Raw genomic sequence first — 24,168 nt, 5'->3', positions numbered from 1 at the left:
GTAGATTCCCTATCTCCTCCTCTTTTGTTTGGCTTGGTGGGCATTTTTCATGTTCCTTTCTTTACCTGCTGGCTATTTCTCTGCCTTTTCATCTTGTTTAGATTGCTGTGTCTGGAGTGGCCTTTCTGTATTCTGGAGGTCTGTGGTTCCCTTTTATTGTGGAGGTTTCACCCAGTGGGTGGGGTTGGACGATTGACTTGTCAAGGTTTCCTGGTTAGGGAAGCTTGCGTCGGTGTTCTGGTGTGTGGAACCGGATTTCTTCTCTTTGGAGTGCAATGGAGTGTCCAGTAGTGAGTTTTGAGATGGGTCTATGTGTTAGGTGTGACCTTGGGCAGCTATGTTGACACTCAGGGCTATGTTCCTGCGTTGCTGGAGAATTTGCATGGTATGTGTTGCTCTGGAACTTATTGGCTCTTGGGTGGTGGTTGGTTTCAGTGTAGGTATGGAGGCTTTGGGGTGATCTCTTATTACTTAATGTTCCGTGTAGTCAGGAGTTTTCTGGTGTTCTCAGGTTTTGGGCTTAAGTCTCCTGCCTCTGGATTTCAGTTTTATTCTTCCAGTAGTCTCAAGACTTCTCCAACTATACAGAACTGATAATAAAACTTCTAGATTAATGGTGAAAAGATTCTCCACAGTGAGGAACACCCAGAGAGGTTCACAGAGTTACATGAAGAAGAGGAGAGGGAGGAGAGAGATAGAGATGAGCATGAGGAGAAAGGGGGGACTCAAGAGGAGAGAGACAGGTCTATGCAGTACTCTGTTCCCTAAGTGTTCTCCATAGCCAAGACACCTACAGGGATTCACAGAATTGGATTGGGAAGAGAAGGGGGGGGGGGGAGGAAATAGAGGTGTTCTGAGGGAGAAAACGGAGAGTCAAAAGTGGGAGAGAGTAATCAACACACTCCTGAGTAAAAATAGGAACTGAATATTGGATTCTTAAATGTCCAAAATTGATACCAAATACTGAAAAACAAAGATTAAATATCTAGAGTAGAGGTTAGACTCTTAAAAATACAATATTAAAAACAAAAACACAAAAAATTTAAGAAATATATATGAAGTTTGGTTTAAAAATAGGGCCTCTTTTTTTTTTTGCAAGGTAATAGTGAAATGAAAATGAAAATTAAGGAGTAATAGAGGAGTAATAGAGGACTTTAAAAGAAAATAAGAGAAAAAAATTTAAAAAAAATTTTTAATTAAAAAATACTAAAAATATATGAAAATGAAAATGAAAGTTTAGGAGTAATGGAGGAGTAATAGGGAATTTTAAAAGAAAATAAAAGAGAAAAAATTTTTTAAAAAAGAAAAAAAATTTTTTTAATTAAAAAAAAAAGTAAAAATATATCTAGGAATTTCTCTGGAGCTGTTGCAGTCAGTGTGGGTTCGGTTCAGTTTCAGACAGCTCCTCTTTCCAGCTTACACTTCTCGATATCTGTAGGCCCCTTCCGGTGTAGTCGGTGTTACCTTCAGGGATTTTAATCTGTTGCACCGGTCCCTTCTGAAGCGGCTCCCTTTGTTTATTTGGCTTCTGTTGAGGGGTCTCTTCAGTGTCTTATTTCCGCCCTGACACAGGCGGGCGGAGGTGATCTCTTATTCAGGTTCTCTAGTTCAGTTCAGTCCTGCTACGGGGAGGGCGGGGCGCTGCAGACGGACACCGCTCTGTGTGGCTAGCGCTCACCGTGTTCCGGTCACACTGGGTTTGCCCCGCTCACGGGTGTCAGTGCTTTCCCCGTCTACACTGCTCAGGCACCCGGCTGCTCTATATGGAGCGGGCCCTGCGTTGCATGCGGTTCCAGTTTTTGGGTACTCCACAAAAGCGTGGACTCGGTTGGGCCTGCGTTTTGTGCCTTCCCCGCCCGAGCAGCTCAGGCAGCCAGGAGCTTGACGGGCGCACTCTCCCCGGGTGCGGCGCGCCCTCTCCCCTCCGCGGCCCCAGCCTCAGTTTCCCCACGTGCCGGTTGGGTGCGTGGGCCTTGTGTCTGTTCTCGGGAGCTGGCCTCTAGCCGCGACCCTCCCGGCAGTTGTCGACCATCCAGAATCTCAGGAAGTCTTTGGTTAGAAACTGGAGGCCTTTTGCAGTTTGGTAGGGGTGCCGTCTCTGGGGCCGCGTTTGCCCCTTTCCCCTCCCCCCTGCCTCCTGCCTCTGGCGGGGCTGGGCCGGTCCGCCGCCGGCTAGCTCTTCTCTGGAATTGCTCAGTTCCTTTGTTCTGCGAACGGCCGGCAGTGTGTTCGGGCTGGTTAATTTTCTCTCTCTCTCTTGCTATCCCACAGTTTAAGTTGCTATCTCACGTTAGTTCCCTCCGATTGCCCTCAGGGCCTTCGGGCCCGGTCCTTCCCCTAAGCAATGCTGCCCGCTCCTCTCCGTTCGGCCCCCACTTGATGGTGGCGGATACGGGCATCTGGGGTACTTTTCTGCTGGGAGTTGCTTTTAGGCATGTAATCTGTGGGTTTTATTTATTTTTCCTCCCAGTTAGGTTGCCCTCCAAGGTTCGAAAACTTCCCCTAGACCTGCCCATGAGAGGGTTTCCTGGTGTTTGGAAACTTCCTCTATCATGACTCCCTTCCAGGGATGGGTCTCCGTCCCTAGCTCTTTTGTCTCTCTTTTTATCTTTTATATTTTGTCCCACCTCCTTTCGAAGACGATGGGCTGCTTTTCTGGGTGCCTGATGATCTCAGCTAGTGATCAGAAGTTGTTTTGTGAAGTTTGCTCAGTGTTCAATTGTTCTTTCGATGAATTTGTGACGGAGAAAGTGGTCTCCCCGTCCTATTCCTCCGCCATCTTGGCTCCTGCCCCCAGTCTTTTTTTAAATTGAAGTATAATTGATGTACAATATTATATGTTTCAGGTGCACAAAGTTATTTAAAAATTGTAAAGGTTATACTCCATCTGTAGTTATGAATATTATAAAAGTTCGGCTATATTCCCTATATTGTTCATTATGTCCTTGTAGCTTACTTATTTTATACAGAGTATACTGCTTAATTCCCTGTTCCTATCTTGCCCCCCCACCCCTTCTCATCCTAACTCTTCATCAGTATCTCCCAATGGGAGGCCTTAGGAAGAATGAAGGAGGCACCAAAAGCAAGCACGTGAGTATAGGTCTGACTTCCTCAGTTCTGTAATCTGCGTGCAGACATAGGAATGTGGCCCCTGACCTTAAATTTGAACTTTACTCACCAATGGGACTCCTATTTGTCCAAAGAGTCTATATGATGAAAATGTGGGAATTCTTGCTTTCTGTTCTTTTTTTCTTCCAGATTAAACCTCATTTATTTTAAAACCTGCTATTTTAGAGCTGGTGATGATTAGAGAGACAAGCTGGCATTTATTTTTCATGGTAGACACTTTCTGTGTTAATTTATGGGGGTAAATTACTCATTCATTTGTTTACTAAGCTTGTAAGTTCCTCCAATGTGTTAGGTTATAGTAGACATGTAATAGGCTAACTTTTGAAGCACTCTAAGAAACAACATTTTAGGCAAATCTATTAAATATGCCCACTATGAATGATTCTTACCAGCACATTCAAGCTAGTTGCTTGGCATGGACTATTAGCATTTCTTCCCAACTAAAGTGACTATAGTACATAACTTTTGCCCAGATCTAGGATAGTGTGGGCACAAAGTGTTTACTCAGTACAATATTTGTTGAATGAAAGACTAAAAGCTCTTCACATATAGTGGAAGAGACATCATGCAGCTGATTAAGATTCTGAATGCTAACTATTTGATTGGGATATGTTGTGATAAAGGTATGAATGCAGGGCCGTGGAAGCACTGTCTGGATGAATATGACAGAAAAAATTATGTTTATTATTCACCTTTCTCACTCAGGGTCTTCCCTGCTGGCTCAGATGGTAAAGAATCCACCTGCAATGTGGGAGACCTGGGTTCAATCCCTGGGTTGGGAAGATCCCCTGGAGGAGGGCATGGCAACCCTCTCTAGTATTCGTGCCTGGAGAATCCCATGGACGGAGGAGCCTGGCAGGCTATAATAGTCCATGGGGTCACAAAGAGTCAGACGCGACTGAGCAACTCACATTTTCACTTCCTCACTTAGATGGCCCTTCTCTATTTGAATAAGGAGGCTTCTCGGCGGTCTTTGGGAAGATGGGCATGGAGTGGAACTGAATATCCAGTGGAAGTTTGGTCTCCATTACAAGAGCAGGTTACCCTGAGGAACTTACACCCAAATTGAGGCAAAAACCTTAAGAAAACCAATGTTTGGGGCCAAGCAGTAGGAAACTTGGCTGACCACACTTTTCAGTCATCTTGAATGCAATCTTTCAAATCCTGGAGAGGCAAGAAAAGAAAGGATGTATATTTGTGGCTCGAGACTTTGATGTCACTTTTCTCTTGGCTCCTCTTGTTAGAAAAAGTACAAAGGGGTTGACTCTGCAGTTAAAACCCCTGCAGCCTTGGGTGGTGACCTCCAGGTGTTCAAAGGTTCTGAGTGCACAGCACAGGCTGGGCACTCATGCTCACGCGCTTCTTTTTTAATCAGCCTAGGGTGGAATCCACCTGTGTCTCTTGCTCATTGTATGACCTTTGATTTAAGTTCCTTAACTTTTCTGTGCCTCAGTTTCCTCATCTGCGAAATGGGGATCACTACTGCATGTCCAGTGGAAAGCAGATGTTCTCAAATTTGAGTGTGCTCATTTTACAAAAGTAAGTTTCTGGGTCCCAGCTCTCAGAGACTTGGATTCAGCAGGTCTTGGGTGAGGCCCTGGCATCTGCAGCGTAGATGGGAACATTTCTCCAGCCATACTTGGAGACACAGGGAGACCAGAGCAGGCCTTGCTTCATCTTTTTGATCTTGCACCAGCTATCAACAAAAAATGTCCCACTCCTACCCCTAATAGAAGTACGTTTACAAATTTCTGTCTTCTTGTACTGTGTCATATACTTTGTAGAACTGGGAGATACTGGAGGATAGAGGAGCCTGGCAGGCTGCAGTCCATGGGGTTGCAATGAGTTGGGCATGACTTAGTGACAACAGCAACAACATTAAGATAACAAATATCAATCCGGGTTTTAATACATTCATCCCACACCCCTGGGCTATGTGAAACCTACTTTGAAAACTCCTGATTTAGAAGCCCAAATGAACTATGTATAAAAACACTCTAAATAGACAAAACTGGACTAAGATTTTTGACAAGATACACAGCCTACATAGGCATGTGACCATACACTTAGAACAAAATACAAGCAGATGTGAAAGCACACCCCAATACCACTCTGACCTTAGTTTTTTGGAAGACTTCTGTATTTTCTGCTTTTAACCATTTTGGAATAGTTGATACAAAACAAGGGTAAAATATGACCCAGAGACCAGAAGATAGACAAAGAATTTTACTCACGTGCCTTATCAGAACTACACATTCCCAATTCACATGACTGACCAAGCTGATTAGAGTATTTGTTGAGTGAGGATCTTTGCTAGTTTAAAAACAAAACCATGAAGTTTTTCCTTGACATCCAGTTACTAACCTTAAAAAAATCCCACAAAAATAATTTCATTTCCAGGTCCTACTCAATCCCTTTTTAATTCTCCAAAATAGTCCTAAAGCCATCAAGATTGGCACATATAAACCTTGGTTCTTATATAAGCAAGTGAAGATTTTTACAGGCCAAACAGAGTTGCTGGTCTCTTCTCATTAATTACTGTACTCTCCCTGTCTTAAATGTTGATGCCTAGAACAGGATCAAAAGTTTTTAATCACCCATTTATGAAGCCATGTGATCATAGGTTGCAAGATCTTCATGACATCAATCATTGGGCAGGAGACAAACCAAAGACTGATAGCATTTACATTGAAAGTTATAGGTGAAAATTTTATAACAAAAAAAGTATCTGCAAAGACACTTTCAAAATAATTTGACAAATCATACAATTATTGATACAATAATTTTATTCAGTAAAAATTTCTGAGAGCCATCAAGTTATGATTTTTGGTTTTTTGTTTTTCAATTTTCTTAAGTTTTTTTTTTTCTTTTATTAATTTATTGTTCTTGTTGTTGTTTAGTCAGTAAGTCGTGTCTGATTCTTTTGTGACCCCTTGGACTGTGCCCCGCCGGGCTCTTCTGTCCATTGGGTTTCCCAGGCAAGAATCCTAAAGTGGGTTGCCATTTCCTTCTCCGGGGGATCCTCCCGACCCAGGGGTCAAACCCGCATCTCCTGCAGTGGCAGGAGGATTCTTTACCCCTGCGCCACCGGGTAATTTTTTTAATTTATTTTTAATTGGAGGATGATCGCTTTACAGTGTTGTGCTGTTCCTCTTGAACTTTCCTCCCGTCTCTCCCACTCCATCCCACCCCTCTAGGTTGTCACACAGACTGGGTTGAGCTCCCTGCATCATACAGCAAATCCCCACTGGCTGTCTGTTTTACATGTGGTGATGGATATGTTTCAATGCTAGTCTCTCAATTCATCCACCCTCCGCTTCCTCCACTGTGTACAAGTCTGTTCTCTACGTCTGCATCTGTATTGCTGCCCTGAAAAATAGGTTCATCAGTACCATTTTTCTAGGTTCCATATATATATAGGTTAACACATGATACTTGTTTTTCTTTTTTACTTACTTCACTCTGTATAACAGACTCTAGGTTCATTTACCTCACTAGAACTGACCCAAATTCCTTCCTTTTTATGCCTGAGTAATATTTCATTATATATATGTACCACACCTTCTTTATCCATTCATCTGTCATGGAGATCTAGATTGCTTCCATGTCCTGGCTATTGTAAATAGTGCTGCAATGAACCCTGGGGTACATGTGTTTTGTAGAATTGTGGTTTTCATAGGGTATATGCCCAGTAGTGGGGTTGCTGGGTCATATGGTGGTTTTATTCCTAATTTTTTTTAAAGAACTCTCCATACTGTTCTCCATAGTGGCTGTATCAATTTACATTCCCACCAACAGTGCAAGAGGGTTCCCTTTTCTCCATACCCTCTCCAGCACTTACAGGTGCAAATATAGCTTAACTTAAAAAAAACACATGTATTAAGCAGTTTTCGTAGTTTAAGTTCTGCGTATGCATTATCTTGCTTAAGTCTACCATAACCCTATGAGTTGTAGGTATGGTTATCCCCATTTCACAAATGGGAAAATGGAGGCTCAAAAAATCTATCTAACTCATCCACGGTCACACAGTCAGGGGCAGAATCTCAACTGAACTCAGATTGAGCAACAAGCTGGTCCTTTTTAGGAACACATAGTGCCACCTCTCTTTGGAGACAGCTTGTTGCCATCAGGATAAAAGAAGAGCTGAATCAAACCAAGGTGGTGGAGGCGAGGACATCCAATTTTAGAAAAGCAAGTGGTACTGTTTATAATAGACAGGACATGGAAGCAACCTAGATATCCATCAGCAGACGAATGGATAAGGAAGCTGTGGTACATATACACCATGGAATATTACTCAGCCATTAAAAAGAATTCATTTGAATCAGTTCTAATGAGGTGGATGAAACTGGAGCCCATTATACAGAGTGAAGTAAGCCAGAAAGATAAAGACCAATACAGTATACTAACACATATATATGGAATTTAGAAAGATGGTAATGATAACCCTATATGCAAAACAGAAAAAGAGACACAGATGTACAGAACAGACTTTTGGACTCTGTGGGAGAAGGCGAGGGTGGGATGTTTCAAGAGAACAGCATCGAAACATGTATATTATCTAGGGTGAAACAGATCACCAGCCCAGGTTGGATGCATGAGACAAGTGCTCGGGCCTGGTGCACTGGGAAGACCCAGAGGGATCGGGTGGAGAGGGAGGTGAGAGGGGGGACCGGGATGGGGAATACATGTAAATCCATGGCTGATTCATGTCAATGTATGGCAAAACCCACTACAATATTGTAAAGTAATTAGCCTCCAACTAATAAAAATAAATGGGGAAAAAAATTTTAAAAAAAAGAAAGAAAAGCAAGTGTTAGTCACTCAGTCATGTCCCACTCTTTGTGACCCCCATGGACTGGGGCTCACCAGGCTCTCCTGACCGTGGGATTCTCCAGGTAAGAATACTGAAGTGGGTTGCCATTTCCTTCTCCAGGAGATCTTCCCAACCCAGGAATTGAACCCAGGTCTCCTGCATTGCAGGTAGACTCTTTACTGTCTGAGCTCCCAGGGATGCCCTCTCTTAGAAAAGTAAACTTGCATATACTGTCAATGAGGAAAGAAAGTGGCTTTTTTGGTTCTGAGGAAGAGTTTAATAATGAATTGAAACTTTAGTCAAGGCCTTATCTGTAAAACTCTGATGCTGTCTGCTATTAATGATATTTATGTGTTTACAGCGATGACATGAATGACCAATACAAAGCGACTTGAGAGTCCTTTCCTCAGTTTTGTCCCATGTAGAATGGAAGCGGTGGCCGTGCCTCCCTTGGTCTGTGACGCACCTTACAGAGGACACAGGGTATAAAGTGCTTAGGACACACTCAGCACCGGGTAAATAGTAAATGCACGGCGTGGTTTTCTTACCCAGGGAAGGTCATCTCGCACTGGACCGCTTTTTTGTTAGTAGCACTTACACTATTTTTAAATACCTAAATTTTGATTTCTGTGACTACTGAAGCTTTCTGCACCACTTCTAATAATATTAAACAGTTTCTAAACCCTTCAGATCCTTTTCTAACTACATTACTAACATCATCTCAAGGCAGACAGGCACATTGGAGGCACTTAAAATTTAATTTATTTTTATTCTCATCATTATCATTTATTTTAATTATTTGCATCATTTAACTATTGGAGAAGACACAGTAATTTATGCTTAGTTCCAATTTTAAGTCATGCTGTTTGAGGCATTAAAACTGACTTATTTCTTTTATCCTCCCTTGCCACAAATACATCTATATTAAATAAAATGCATTTTTAATGGAAGCTAGAAATCTTGAGTTTGGTAGTGTTGGTTAGTTATTTCAGAGGCATTGTTTTCTTTGGTATTTTCTCTATAATTTCTTGACAGATTAACTTGCAAAGAAAAAGAAATCAAGGTCTTTTTAAGGCTATGCCACATTCATCTCTCTTTCTCTCTCTCTCTCTTTTTTTAATTTTTGGCGGTGCTGGGTCTTCACTGCTGCACAGGATTTTCTCTAGCTGTGGACAGCACGGGCTTCTTTCTAGCTGTGGCGTGCAGGCTTCTCATTGCCGTGGTTTCTCCTGTTACAGATCACAGGCCCTAGGGTGCATGGGCTTCACTAGTTGTAGCTCCTGGACCCAGTAGTTGCAGCTCATGGGCCCCAGAGCACAGGGTCATAGTTGTGGCTCACAGGCTTAGTTGCTCTGTGGTATGTGGGATCTTCCTGGATCAGGGATCAAACCCACATCTCCTGCACTGGCAGGCGGATTCTTTACCACTGACCCACCAGAGAAGCCCTACATTCATGTCTTATCCTAACAGTGATAAGATAAAATGACAGGCTGAACTCACAGGGAAAGAGCACACCACTTGTCTTATAGATCTGGGTCCATTTAACATCAGAGTAATGAGATAATTCTCTCACTGACGGTATTTGGTCTGGTTCCAGAAGAATTGTGGGCCAGAAAGAATCTCAGAAGTTCCTTCTATTACCCAATTTCTCCTATTCACCAATCCCACCCCCACCCTAGATCTATCTTCAACATTAAGCAATATGAATGCGGTAGAAACATCAAGAACCCACACTCAAATGGTCAAACTTTCATCACTGTATTATTTATTTCACTAAGTGAAGTCGCTCAGTTGTGTCCAACTCTTTGCGACCCCATAGACTGTAGCCCACCAGGCTCCTCCATCCATGGGATTTTCCAGGCAAGAGTACTGGAGTGAATTGCCATTTCCTAAGAGGAGCTGAATTGAGCAACTCTGAGACAGCTCATTGAGTAAGTGCTGACTGTATCCAGCCCCATGCTAAGTTCCAGATGTTCAAACTGGATTTAGAAAAGGCAGAGGAACCAGAGAGCAAATTGCCAACATCTGTTACATCATAGAAAAAAAATAGAGAATTCCAGAAAAACATCTACTTCTGCCTCATTAACTACACTAAAGCCTTTGACTGTGTGGATCACAAAAGACTGTGGACAATTCTTAAAGAGATAGGAATACCAGACCACCTTACCTGCCTCCTGAGAAACTTGTATGCAGGTCAAGCCGAAACAGTTAGAACTGGACATGGAACAATGGACTGGTTCCAAATTGGGAAAGGAGTCCATCAAGGCTGTATATTGTCACCCTGCTTATTTAACTTACATGCAGAGTACATCATGTGAAATGCCAGACTGGATGAAGCACAAGCTGGAATCAAGATTGCCAGGAGAAATATCAACACCCTCAGATATGAAGATATCACCACCCTTATGGCAGAAAGTGAAGATGAACTAAAGAGCCTCTTGATGAAAGTGAAAGAGGAGAGTGAAAAAGCTGGCTTAAAACTCAACATTCAAAAAAAAAAAGATCATGGCAACTGGTCCCATCACTCCATGGCAAATAGATGGGGAAACAATGGAAACAGTGACAGACTTTACTTTCTTGGGCTCCAAAAATCACTGCAGATGGTGTCTGCAGCCATGAAATGGTGCTTGCTCCTTGGAAGAAAAGCTATGACAAACCTAGACAGCATATTAAAAAGCAGAGACATTACTTTGCCAACAAAGATCCATCTAGTCAAAGCTACAGCTTTTCCAGGAGTCATGTATGGATGTGAGTTGGACCACAAAAGAGGCTGAGCACTGAAGAATTGATGCTTTTGAACTGTGGTGTTGGGTAAGACTGTTGAGAGTCCCTCAGACAGCAAGGAGATCCAACTAGTCAACCCTAAAGGAAATCAGTCCTGAATATTCATTGGAAAGACTGATGCTGAAGCTGATGAGATGTTTGGATGGCATCACTGACTCGATGGACATGAGTTTGAGAAGCTCCAGGAGTTGGTGATGGACAGGGACGCCTGGCATGCTGCAGTCTCTTGGGTTGCAGAGTCAGACATGACTGGGTGACTGGACTGAACTGAGGCAGTTCATGGAGTAAATGCTGGTTGTATCCAGCCCCCTGCTAAGTGCGTACATGCACGCTCAGTCGCTTCAGTCGTGTCCGACTCTGCAACCCCATGGACTATAGCACACTGTTCTCCACTGTCCATGGGATTCTCCAGGCAAGAATACTGGGGTGGGTTGCCATTTCCTCCTCCAGGGGATTTTGCCGACCCAAGGATCAAACCCATGTCTCCTGTATTTCCTGCATTGCAGGAGGATTCTTTACCACTGAGCCACCAGAGAAGTTCAGTGCTGAGAACACTACCTGCCGAAGCTTGTGGAATCCTCATGACCACCCTAAAAAGACACATACTATCTTCAGTCTATAGTCAGAAGATTGAGATCTGAAAACCTTACAGTCAGAAGTAAAGTCATCTGAATGCCAAAGCTGTGCTCTGAAGGGAGCTATGGTCCCAAGCCCTGCAGCAGATCAAGGAAAGATGGGGGAGGGAGGTCATCCCAAGGCGGTGAAGTCGGGAGAGGGTTTGCACGAGCATTTCAGAACAGTGAATCCAGAGCGGCGCTGGGCCATCTCCGCTGAAGACTGGAGACCAGGGCTCCACTGGCCGTGTGGCTCTGATCCCCCTCACCGATCTGCTTCTCTGTAAATAATCGCATTGCCTGTGGGGTTTTGTGGCGGTTGTTGCAAGCGATAGAAACTCTACACACATGAGGTAAGGCCAAAGAGAAATGTTCTTGGAATGGTCGTAAAACTCAGACGGGCAGCTGAGCCTCGGGGGAAGCTGCATCTGGGCCTTGAGAGAAGCCAGGGCTGCCTGTCTTCCCTCGGCATGTTCCTGTCCTTTCTTCAGACTGGCTTCCTCAGCATGTCAGGAAGCACGGCCTCCACCAGCTTTAGCCGCCAGAGAAATGAACCGCTTTCTTCAGCTCCAGTTGTTCAATATCCCAGGAAGAGACCCCATTGGGCCAGGTCACAGATGGTCGTGCGCCCACGTCAGTCTCGTCCAGCTGTGGTCAGAGAGTGGGCCACCTGGCCATGTTCTAAGAGGGAGGAGAAGTGTTCTCCAGGAAAGATGGCACCATGCACAGAAAGCAGAGGCGCTGGCCTGAAGGAGTTCCAGCTGCCCCTTACACACACTACCGCTTCATCTTCAGATCTTTTTATCTTTTTCTTTTAAATATTTGTTTTATTTATTTTGGCTGTGCCAAGTCTTAGATGCAGCATGTGGGATTTTTTTTTTCAGTTGCAGGATATGGGCTCTAGTTCCCTGACCAGGGATCGAACCCAGGCCTCCGGCAGTGGAAGCGCAGAGTCCATACAGGATGACCAGGGAAGTCCCCTCAGATCTTTCTTCTACCCCTGTGCTCTGCCTCCTCAAAATACGGACTCTTCTGTAGTCCTTGCTTCTTCCGTGAGGGTTTCGAACTCTAACGGTGGCTCAGACTCAGAGCAAGAACTCTCCTGGCTCAGCTCTGCACCTGGAGAAAATTCTGTGTGCGGAGACTCTGCCCAGGCCATCCTGACCAGCTCTGGTGGGACAGAAACACACAGACCCTACCAAGCCTGGCTGTTGACAATGACAGCGCTCATCATCAGAGTGAATGTGGAGATCATGGCAGGCCCCATGACTCTGCATGCATGTTTCTATTTCCTTAAAAATCCTGTGAGACAGATCATGTTACAGATGAGGAAACTGTATCTCAGAGATAAGGCAGTTTCCCAGCACTACACCACCATGAGTGTCAGAGCCAGAAGCAAAGACCAAGCTACTTCTCTGAGACCACACTGCTTGGATACACACACCGCTTCCAGGGCAGGATTCAGGGAACGGGGTTCCCTTCAAAGTGGAACTCAAAGATTTCTACCAGCATCCAAGGTCACACGTGCAGGAGAGCAAGTTCCTAGGTAAGAAACTAGGGTTTCCCATGAGAAAGACAAGAGAGACCAGCTGGCGTCAGAAAAGGAGGGAAGAAAAATCCAAATTTTTACTCCCATAAAATAGTGAATGATAATCTCTCATCTTTTTAAAGTAGACTTTTATTCATTCATTCATTCAGCGAATCATCATGAAATCATGCCTATATACCTTCTGAGCTCCAGGCCCTGAGAGAAGATCCCCACCGTCAACAAAGGGCCAAGAAGCTGGCCGCCTGCAGTTCTCGCGTCCGGCCGGCAGAGGGCGCGAATGCCCGCTCTGCGAGAGGCGGACGCCAACCGGCAGGTCAGCGGCTGAATCTGGGCAGCGACACCCGCTGGGCGGTTCCAGGACGCCGGGGTCAGAGTCCCGGTGTCCCTTCAGATGTTTGGATCCACCGTGAGGGACCTCCAGAGAGCTGAGAACAGTCCCGGAGCCTGGGAAGACGAGGAAGGAAGGAAGGAAGCCCTGGACAGAAGCTGCCCCACAGACAAAAGGGTCAGAGGACTTAAGAACTGGCAAGGACCTTGGAAGCAAAACGGAGTCTCCTTTGACCACAGCCAAACGCTTTATTGGCGGAACCCCACTCCCAAAGCATCACCATCCTGCTGTCCTTGGTGGGAGGGAAGCAGTGTTCCTCCATGCGTCCACTGTGTCAGATCAGGGTGGAGGAAGCCTCAATACCTGATTTTGAGAAAGATGTGCAGAAGCATACAGGGCCACGGACCCTCAGTCTCCCTGGCACTTTCACCAGGACCTACCTGTGTCCAGAGGGAGTTGAATCCTAGGAAAGATCCTAGAGAGGATATCAAACTGCTGATTAACAACAAAACCTGTAACCTCAAATGACCCCTTTCCAAAATGAGAGATTGGGTGGGTGGGGGAGTCCTCTAACATCCTCCCTCATGCATACATTCTAGGTTTCCTGGTTTTCATGAGCCAAAAATTACAAAATTAGCTTTTCCACTTCCTTAGCATAAGCTGTTAATTGATCATCTCGATTTCAAGGAAAACACACACACAGACACACATGAAAATTCAAAATCAGAACCCAATGGGGCACCACAAAGAGTAAAGTTTGCTGTACATAAATTTTAAGAAACTTAACCTGGATATGAAGGAAAGATGGAATGCAGACGATGACAAATGACTCTGTTAAAACTGAATCACATAACCATGCCCAAGGGGTGGGGAACGAAGGTGCTGACCTAAGTAATTTTGGCTAATGGGCTTCTGGCTGGATTTTCTAGGGCTCGAAACTAGAAGAATAGTACATGGCATTGTGCTCTCATTGGAAATCTATTTCTTTAGGGGTCTCTATTCAAACTACTTTGTACATATGCTAGGGTTGATACAGATGTAAAAAGATCATAGATCATAAGAGCCAGATTTCTTTATTGGAGAAAAATTACCAAGACGGAAAGTGGGAAGTTTAGAGGGAAGCCTGTGGAGCTAGACTGGGGTCAGAGGCAGCAGTTATTTTGTTCTAAAGATAGTTACACAGACGGTTTCCTTGGTGGCTCAGTGGTAATGAATGGATCCACCTGCCAATGCAGGAGACATGCGTTCTACCCTTGGTGCGAAGATCCCACATGCCTTTGAGCAACCAAGTCCGTGTGCCACAGCTATTGAACCTGTGCTCCCGAGCCCGCTAACCACAGGCACTGAAGCCTGTGAGCCCTGGAGCCTGTGCTCTGCAATGAGAGAAGCCAGCACAGTGGGAAGCCTGTGCGCCATGACTAGCGTGGTCCCGTTTGCTGCAACTAGAGAAAAGCCCAAGCAGCAATGAAGACCCAGCACAGTCAATAAATAAAATTAACAAAAAATAAAGATAGTTACATTGGGACTTCCCTGGCAGTCCACTGTAAAAGGCACACATTTGACCCCTGATTGAGGAACTGGGATCCCGCATGCCACATGGTACGGCCAGAAGAAAACAAACAAGTTACATAACGAGGTGTACATGTGTAGGTCAGCAGTGTGTGTGTGTGTATGTGTGCCTGGAAGCAGTGACACCCCAGAATCAATGGGCACACCTAGTGCTCTGATCTCTACTTCTGAACACCTTTCTCCAATAAAGGGAGCCAGAGCTCCTTGATTAGTGGTGGATCCCCAGGCTGAGACAAGGAAAGCACAAGAGGAGATGAGCCTGGAGCGTCTTGCGGTATCCAGAAAGGGAGAGAGGGCAAAAGGGATAAAGAGAGAAAGTGAAGACGAAGTAAAGAGAAGGAGCCATATCAAAAGGTCACCGCCACCGACCTGAAAGAGTCCCTCCCACGTAAAAACAGCTGCAGGCAAGACCCACCAGTGGGTGGTGTAGGGGGTTGAACTGTGTCCCCTAAAAGGATAGGTTGAATTGCTAACTCCAGGTTCGGGTGGAGATGATTGATGGTATTTGGAATCAGGGTCTTTGCAAATGTAATCAAAATGCAGTTATCCTAGATTACAAAGGGTCCTATATCCATACAGTGATCAGTGTCCCCATGAGAAGACGCGTGAACAGAGGCCCACGCACAGAGATGTCCCTGAGAAATCAGGCAGCCCCTGGAGCGAAGCAGCCACAGCGCCGGGAACGCCAGTGACTGCCAGCAAGCACCAAGACGGGAGACGGGCCGCGGGGCAGTCGGGCGTTTGCTTCCTCAGCTGCGAAAGAATACACTTCTGCTGTTTTAGGCACCACCTCCGTTTTTTATAGGAGCCCTAATAAACTAAGACGTGGTAAAAACTAAAAGGAGAAAGTTTAAGCAGAAATAGGATGTGCCTAATCTCCAAGTGTGTGTGCGTGCGCATGCACGATCAGTTGAGTCTGATTTTTTGAAACTCTGTGGACTGTAGTTCACCAGGGTCTTCTGTCCATGGAATTTTTCTGGAAAGAATATTGGAGTGGATTGTCACTTCCTTCTCCAGGGGATCTTTCCGATCCAGGGATTGAACCCACATCTCTTGTATCTCCCACACTGGCAGGTGGTTTCTTTACCCCTGTGCCACCTGGGAAGCCCCAAAGTCAACCCTCAAAAACTTATTCATTACAAAGGGAAAACTAGTGACTTCATAGAAATGAACGCTGGTGGCCACCACCTGGGCCAAATAGTGGAGGCTGACATCCCTAGTGAAACATACTGACCTCACGTCCTCCCCCAACAGCCCCCCAATACGGAGCAAGAGGAAAGGCATCCTTTCTATAATGCAGACCCTCGGTCTAATCAGGAGAAACAGCCAGCACACTTAGGTTGAAGGTCATTCTCTAAGATAATGGATGAGCACCCCCTAACGTGACGATCCTGAAAAACTGACAGTCACAGGTCAGAGGAGACTAAGGAAGCCAAGGGCTAAATGCAGTGGGCGATCTGGAACAGAACAGGATGTTAATGGGATAACTGGTGAGACTGGAATGATGCTGTGACTTAATTCATAGTGTTATATTGACGTTAATTTCTTAGCTTTGATCATGTGCAATGGTTATGTAAGATGATACCATAAGGGAAAGTGGGGTAAAGAGTATACAAGAATGCTTTGTACTGCTTCTGAAAGTGTTCCATACATCCAAAATTATCTCCAGACTTAAACAAAATAATAATCAAGGGGTGATATCACTATGGGAAGAGGAAGAACCCAATGAGGAAAGTCAGCCAAGTGATCACTTGACAATTTAGACATAAGAAAATGGGCACTGTGACATTAAGCTTGATAAATTATACCAACCACAATTGTACTTTTCAGTACTCAAGGCACCAACAATTGGATCATTCAAAAACAGCTCCCTGCGTTTAACATTTTTATTTTTAACTCTTCTTTGGTAGTACAAAAGTTGTAGAAGTACAAACCAGACAGTTAAAAATACATTTAACACTCAAAATGGTGAAAAATTCCCTTTACAAATTTTTACATCGAGGTGGTAGCTGACTCATTTATTACATCAGAAGTTAGTCCATCATTAGTGTTTTATACAGTAACTTTGTTGTGGCTCCCCAAGCCTCCTAAAGAAGGAGGAAAAACACAAAAGGCCTGTAAACATCAGTTGCACTGGGGACACTTAAGGATTCTTATTAGATAATATAAACCAGTAAAAAGCGCATATGTTGAAAATATTGAATGCTTAACTCTTGGCATATTTGGAAGCCAGTCAGACAGCAACTGCTCAAGTATTAGAAAATATTTAAAACATATGTACTCTTGGTATAAATACAATTTTAAATATTTTGAGTATTTTCTTGCCTGTTGTATTGTTATTTTAAAAAGTGCTCTGACCTGAATAAAATTAAAAAATAATTAAAGCTGAAGAATATCTTACCCTTTATCCCTCATCATTTTGAGGGCATGATATTTTTAAAACAAAAAATGATTCCTTTTTATAAAACTACTGGTTTAGACTGCATGTATATTATTTATACTAATGCACAACTCCCCCCCAAAATTCTGATATTGCTACTTTCTGGAGCACAGTGATATTTATTTCCATATTGCCTTCTCCTGGTCCACTGTGTATATGCATGCACACGTACACCTTTTAATTAGTTGGCAGCAAAAATTCACATGAAACTGAACCTACCACTCACTTAAAAGGTTAGAAATTTTTAGTCTGATGCCAGAAAAAGAATGGAATGAGTATATTTACAGTAAATACTTTACAATTTCATAAGAATTATCTTTGGGAGTAAATGAGAACGGTGTTTTCTTTTTGCAATAGAGGAAGTGCCCCGAGGCACCACAGCAATACTGACAGGCGGCAGGTCTCGGAGAAGTCCCTACTCCTGGGCTCCCTTCCTCTCGGCCCAGACCTACCGTAAATATACTACTTCCCTCACCTCTGGGTTCTTTCAGGTGTTCTATAAACTGCACTGTTGTTGTTGTGTTTAAAAAGTGGGCTATTCCAGGCCTACAGGAGAAAGTAACCCTCAAGACTCCTTTAAAAATAGGCACTAGTTACAAGATGGAGAACAGGAAGACCACCAAGGAAAACATACCAGAGGAAGGTGCGGGCCCATCTTACATCAGAAGTGAGATTGTTTTGTTTTGGTCTTGAGTTATCAAGACAAGACTTTTTTATAGTGACTTTAAACCATTTTCCCCCTTATCCAACGGCTAAATAAGATTTGCTTAGCTTGAGTTAAAAAAAACAAAAAAACTCAATATTTTATAAGTGACCTAGGAGTGGCATGCTGGTAGCAGGTCAGTGCTGATTTCTGGTCTCCGAATCCAAAGTCTAGCATCTGGTTCCCTCTGAGTCCATAATCTCTTGGGGGGGGATCAAGTACCCAGGGCTAGACTACGTCTTCAAGGAGCCTTCACTACCAAAGATGCATCTTTTATTTTCTATTACAGGTAAACTGTAAGAGGATCGTCTCACAACCAGTAACAAAATTGAGATCCAAGGGTTGAGGGAACAGAAGTACAGTACGCAGACGTGTACACACACGCGTGCGCACACACACACCCTGAGCACTAGCTCAGGCCGTACACAAATAGTTCCACTGTACATCGTGATCGTACTGGAGAAACTGCAGTGTGTACATCAAGGCCACGGATGGGGGATTGGGAGGGACAGTGGTTGGGAAGATGAAAAAAATGAGCTCTTTTCCTCCTTGGATATGGAATAAAATTTTTCATCAGATATTTTTTAAACCAAAATTTGTTTCAAAGCAAACTGAATTCTGTATCCAGCATAGCAACAATATTCCCTTTTAGCTTTCATCCACTTGCCTGTAGACTCTACCATAGAAATTGTATAAAAGATAAAAAATAATTCCCTAGGCAACTTCACATGTTTTAAGTTCTTAGTCTTTTAGAACTCTTCACATATAGTCATATCTGCAAGAGAAAACAAAAAGGTAAAGCATTATAAAAGGCAAGCATCATATCCCATATTAATCTGCCTGAATATTTAAGAACATGGGGGAATTGCAATCCATCCTCATCCTGTCACACCCTATCCCATTCCATCCCAATCCCCATTCCTTCCCTCATTACAGATTCTTCTAGAATTCAGTCTAAGGAAATTTAAGTACCACAATTTCCAAAGGACCTCTTTTATCAAGGTTTTTACAAACTAAGAAAGAACAGAACTTGAGAACCACCCTAGTCTGAGGGCATCGGTCTGTTTTGACACAAGTTTCTGGGGGTAACTGGTGGGTACCCTCCCTGGATATCCTGTATCACTTATTCCCAGGAACCTGTCCTTTAACTTTTCATTCACATTCTATCGAGTAGCAAGCTACAGGGTGAACGCGGTCATCACAAGGATCCTTACGCGTGTCAGGCACAGCGTCTTTCCCAAGCCACACCAAGCTGAGTTACCTCCACATCTCCACTGAGCAAGTGGGGCAGCCTGACTGGGACTTTGCTGGGCGTGTAAGAACACAATGATAAAACGCTTGATGCTAGGTCTTCCTTCTCCTTCAGAAAGCTATATACAATATTTTTAGGTTCTTCTAACAACTGGCCCACATCAGTGTCTATGTTTAAATTACAAATGATGCCCCTTGTAAACCTGAAAAATAATTTTCTGCTTTTTTTTTTTCAAAGGGCTTTTTGTTTGGTTGGTTCACAGTGGTCTCACCTAAGTGACAGAGTTATGTACCCTTTCACTTCCCTGTCTTGGAGATCCAGGACACACAGGCATACTAAAATTCTATGCACGCCTGTGTATACTGAAATATACACATCACTCAGGCCAACCTACATCACATTAAGGAACAAAACCTTCTCTTGTCTCTCCAGATCACGTTTGCCTATAAATGCTGAACAGAAACAGAGATGAAACCAACTTACAGAAATATGAAGAAATAGAAAGGACTCAATAGTATGTCTTTATTGAAGTATTACTTTTTTTTTGTACTTATTTTTTTTTTTGCTGTTGTACTTATTTCATAACTCATCCTTTAGGATATGTAGTCCAACACTGTCCACATTATCCTTTTCTGTCACTGTGTCACCTATAATATTCAGAGTGTATGTGTGCGTGAAAGAGAGAGCGATTTCCCAAACTAAATGAGTTGGAGAAAGGACCCTTATCTCCTTAACTGAAAAGGAAATAAAACATTGTTCTTTAAAATAGCATGAACCAAGTTCTTAATTATAAATGAATAAGTAATTCTCTGCACTGCATTGTTACAACCTAGCACAAGTGAACTATGGATTTGTGTCATAAGACTGAACAAAGTCAACTCCGGGAATACTGTCATTTAAGAGTTGATTAATAATAATATGGAAGATACTAGCAAGGGAAAAAAGTAGAAAAGCCAGAGGTGGAAAAAATTGAAAAATTTTCCCTGAAAGAAGAAAAAGTAAACAAAGAAGAGAGAATTTTCTCAGGAAAACTTCAAACTAGGCCATTAACTAGAAAATAGGTACTCAACTATTTTTAAGTCTCCTCTTTTTATCAGCTGCTCCCTCAGCCCTGGACTTTCTTGTATCACAGAAGCAAGGTCAAAAGCAAGGGATGTCAGGCTTAGAATGAAATGGTTCATCAAAGTAAGCATTTTCATCCTTCCAACTTAGTAGAACGTCCCATTTAGAGTTCTTTGCACAGGTTTGACCAGCTTTAAGCAGTGGGCATGGAAGACCAAGGCTGGCTAAAAACGAAGAGTCTGGGGCCAGTGGCCTGCCCCCAAATCCAGACCCCTGTGACTATCTGTTGAACCCTGGCCTCTCTGCAGCATCCCTCATAGAGCCGTTGGGGGTTTTACATAAGAGGATATAGTACAATGTTTAACACAAGGCCAAGCAGTCAGTAGCCTCCTAAAAGTTAGCTATCACGACCATCACCAGCATCCCATCATGGTGGCTCTCCCCCACAGTGGTCTTCTGTGGCTGATTAAAACTGCACTGCACACGATATCTTTGAAAGAGGATGTGAAAAGTACAAACTTCTGCTTAAAGTCTTGATTACTAATACCAGAAACAAGGCAAAAGAAAGGGAAGTTAACCTTTGAGGGGCTACTGAAAGCTACCCAGCACTGATTAGAGTTCTGGGCTCCCCCTCTTCACAAAGACACACTTCACAAAAGGAAAGGGAAAACCTGACCAGCGTGGCGGCTATCAATTCCCAGGTAAATACCTGTCTTATCTGAGCAATAATCCCGAGGAAAGAAGATACCAGGTCCTGAACAACTTACAAATTTCCAACTGCAGCCTTATTTCTGGTACTGTGTCATGGTGCATTTGACATGGTTAAATCCCTTCTCATTTCATTCTACAGCTGTGAATACAACTGTATTTATAAACAAACATATATTTTAAAATACTATTTCTATACCACAGCACATTACTGTTAAAAGGTGCCTTCTTTAAGGGCACACAGCAGTCTGAACGCCAGGGACGGGCTGGCATGAGTGCTAAGGAAGGCCAGAAGCAGGGACCACAGGGGGAAAAAACACCCCATCCACCAGGTTATTCTCAGGTCCATCACTGTGGGACCCTACATAATTAACAAGACTGACCTATCTTTTTGGGGGGGAAATTTGGAGATGATTGTCTTACACAAGTGATTACTCAAGCTGGGAGAAATGAAACAAAACTTCCATATACTGAAAAGACAATTCAGAAGACCCAAGTGTGACCATTTCCATCATAGAACAAGACTGATGGAGATAAATTAAGACTGTTAGAAACTAAAATATCTAGAAAAAAGTGATCATCTTTTTCTCTAAAGTTTACTGCTTTCTACACAATTCTAATCATAAAAATGATCATTCCATTATTAAGGATCCACACAAGCCACAGTAGAGCTTTGATTAGAACATATATGTGCCTTACTTACTAAAAGGGATTCTCCAGAAAAAAGGATCTGACCCCTTTAATAATGAGAACCATGTTTTAAGAAATTAGAGGCCTAAAAACATTCATGGACAGTGAACACTAAGAGCTCCAAGGACAGGGGATTAAGGAAGGAGCACTGTCTGACCACTGACAACAGTGGCTGACATTTACACAGTGCTATGTACCAGGCACGGCCGTGCCAAGCACTCCAGACTCAGTAACTCACTCTTTCCAGTGACTCCATGAGTCAACGCCAACTCTCATTTTCCATAAGTGGACACTGAGGCTAGCAGCTTCAATAGCTTGCCCAAGGCCACACAATTAATAATAGGAGAGCAGTGGATCCAGCCCAGGAGGTCACACCTGGAAGCCCCATAGTCACTGCCACACCACTCACATGGAGACATTCACAGCACCGTGGGGTCTTCCGAAGGCTTCCCTTGCCTGCTCTTTCCTGAACAACACCAGTGGGGAAGCTGTCCACTCCCTGTAGCTTTGAATTTTCTCACATTAGATGTGGATATTATGGAGAAGTCTGAGGGTTAATCTGAGTTACAGCTTCACAGATCTTTTTAAAGATTTTTTGATGTGGTCCATTTTGAAAGTCTTTATTGAATTTGCTACAACATTGCTTCTGTTCTCTATTTTGGTTTTTTGGCCACGAGGTATGTGGGATCTTAGCTCCCCGACCACGAATCAAACCCACACGCCTTGCACTGGAAGGCGACGTCTTAACCACTGGACCACCAGGGAAGTCCCAGCTTCACAGTAATTTAAAGGTGTCCGTCTATTTAGCAACAATGGGCTTCCCAAGTGACAACAGGTGAGCCTGTGATTTACCAATCCAATGGATGGTGAGAATCAGAGCACTTTATTCCACGTAAAATGGAAAGTTATTCTGTATCTGGAAAAACAAGGGTTCACTCGGAAAGGATTTAAATGAAATGCAGCAGTTTCCTGCTAGTCTCAATACACCTCTGATTCAACACCTACACTAAGCTCCTGGCAGAATCACTTATGCCTCCGAACGGTCCCACCTCTTCCTACTAAGAAAAACAAAACAAGCTAAATGCTGCCTCTCTACTGCCTCGCCTTTAGCAGGTCTCTCGTGCTCACGCTAAGTCACTTCAGCTGTGTCAGATTCTTTGTGACCCGATGGACTGTGGCCTGCCAGGCTCCTCTGTCCATGGGATTCTCCAGGCAAGAATGGGTTACCTGCAGTGGGTTGCCATGCCCTCCTCCAGGGGATCTTCCTGACCCAGGGATTGAACCAGCGTCTCCTAGCATCTCCTGCATCCCAGGTGGACTCTTTACCGCTGAGCCACCAGGGAAACCCAAGTAAGTTTCTACCTGAGTGTCAAATAAACAAAACCATAACATCTTATAGGTTACCTCTAACCTGCCTCTCTGAGCCTCAGGAAAATTAAGAAACATCAAAAACTATTCATCTGGAGGACTTCCCTAGTGATCAGTGGTTAAAACTATGTGCTTCCACTGCCAGGGCCGCGGGTTTGATCCCTGGTCAGGAACTAAGAAACCACATGCCACATGGCCAAAAAAAAAATTAATTTTTTACACTTTTATTTGCTAAGCGTTTAAATAGGCTCCATCTGGCACAATATTGCAATAATAACATAAAGCATTTGCCTATTTAGCAGTTGCGAAGTGCCAAGAAACAACATCCCTATGAGGCAGGTGGTAGTATTATTATTAAGCCCATTTTACAGATGGAAAAGCCAAGGCATCACAGGTCAAGGAACTTCTCCAAGAATACACAGCTGTAAAATGCCAGGCCAGGACTTGCCACAAGGAGTCTGGTTCCAGAACCTATACTGTGGAGCTACTACAACATCATACATCTTTGTAGAAAGTGGGTGACTTCTAGAAAACAGGGACTACTATTTATTTAGCCATTTAAAGTTAGCAGTTCAAAGTCTTGAGTTACAGATTAAGAAACATAAAAATCCTGAATATGATTATTAATTTTCTCTTCTTTCCCATTTGAGGCCAAAATGTCTCCAGAGGCATTTCCTAGGATCCCTTAGGTCTGCCCTTCCTTTCATCCTCCAAAATCCCCGTGGGCCTGCAATGCTGCAGCTTCTCTGGTGAAAGGGCAGACGTCCCAGCCCTCCTTCCCAAGCCTTCTCAGAGGGTGGCAGGGCCCCCTGGGTGGGCAGATAAGCTCCTGAGCAGCCAGCGGGTCACCTTCCAGCCAGCACTAGGGAGGCACCCTGGAGCAGACCCTGCCGAGGGAGATAATTGAAGAGAGGAGACAGTTAACTTTGGTGGCAAAACAAAACCAAACCTCTGGGCCCCCAAGTTATCTAAACTCTAGGAACACTGAGTTTCCGTCTCTTCTGTACACAGATCAAAGGTGTGGTGAATCATTTAGAACCCTATAGTTGATGACAGCAAAGTATGTTTTAGGTCCACCCCAGACTCTCAGCTTATGTCCATAAATGTTTCGGGGGCTATTCCCAACAACACAGAACCAACAGTGCATGCAACATTT

The 24,168-nt window shown here is 43.7% G+C and overlaps 1 protein-coding gene across 2 annotated transcripts in view; it reads right to left on the bottom strand.

Moving 5' to 3' along the window:
• Nucleotides 1-16,661: 16,661 nt before the first annotated feature.
• RELL1 (RELT like 1) overlaps nt 16,662-24,168 on the bottom strand; it is a 74,945-nt gene continuing 67,438 nt past the window's right edge. For both annotated transcript variants that reach the window (XM_020900545.2, XM_070452048.1), the window contains exon 7: nt 16,662-18,707. In XM_020900545.2, the coding sequence (XP_020756204.2) occupies nt 18,702-18,707 (6 nt within the window). In that variant the 3' untranslated portion in view covers nt 16,662-18,701. The remainder of the gene's footprint in view (nt 18,708-24,168) is intronic.

The sequence above is a fragment of the Odocoileus virginianus genome, chromosome 21, assembly GCF_023699985.2.
Source record: "Odocoileus virginianus isolate 20LAN1187 ecotype Illinois chromosome 21, Ovbor_1.2, whole genome shotgun sequence".
Taxonomy (NCBI): domain Eukaryota; kingdom Metazoa; phylum Chordata; class Mammalia; order Artiodactyla; family Cervidae; genus Odocoileus; species Odocoileus virginianus.
The sequence above is the reverse complement of the archived record's forward strand: the minus strand, read 5'-3'. Positions and strand labels throughout refer to the sequence as shown.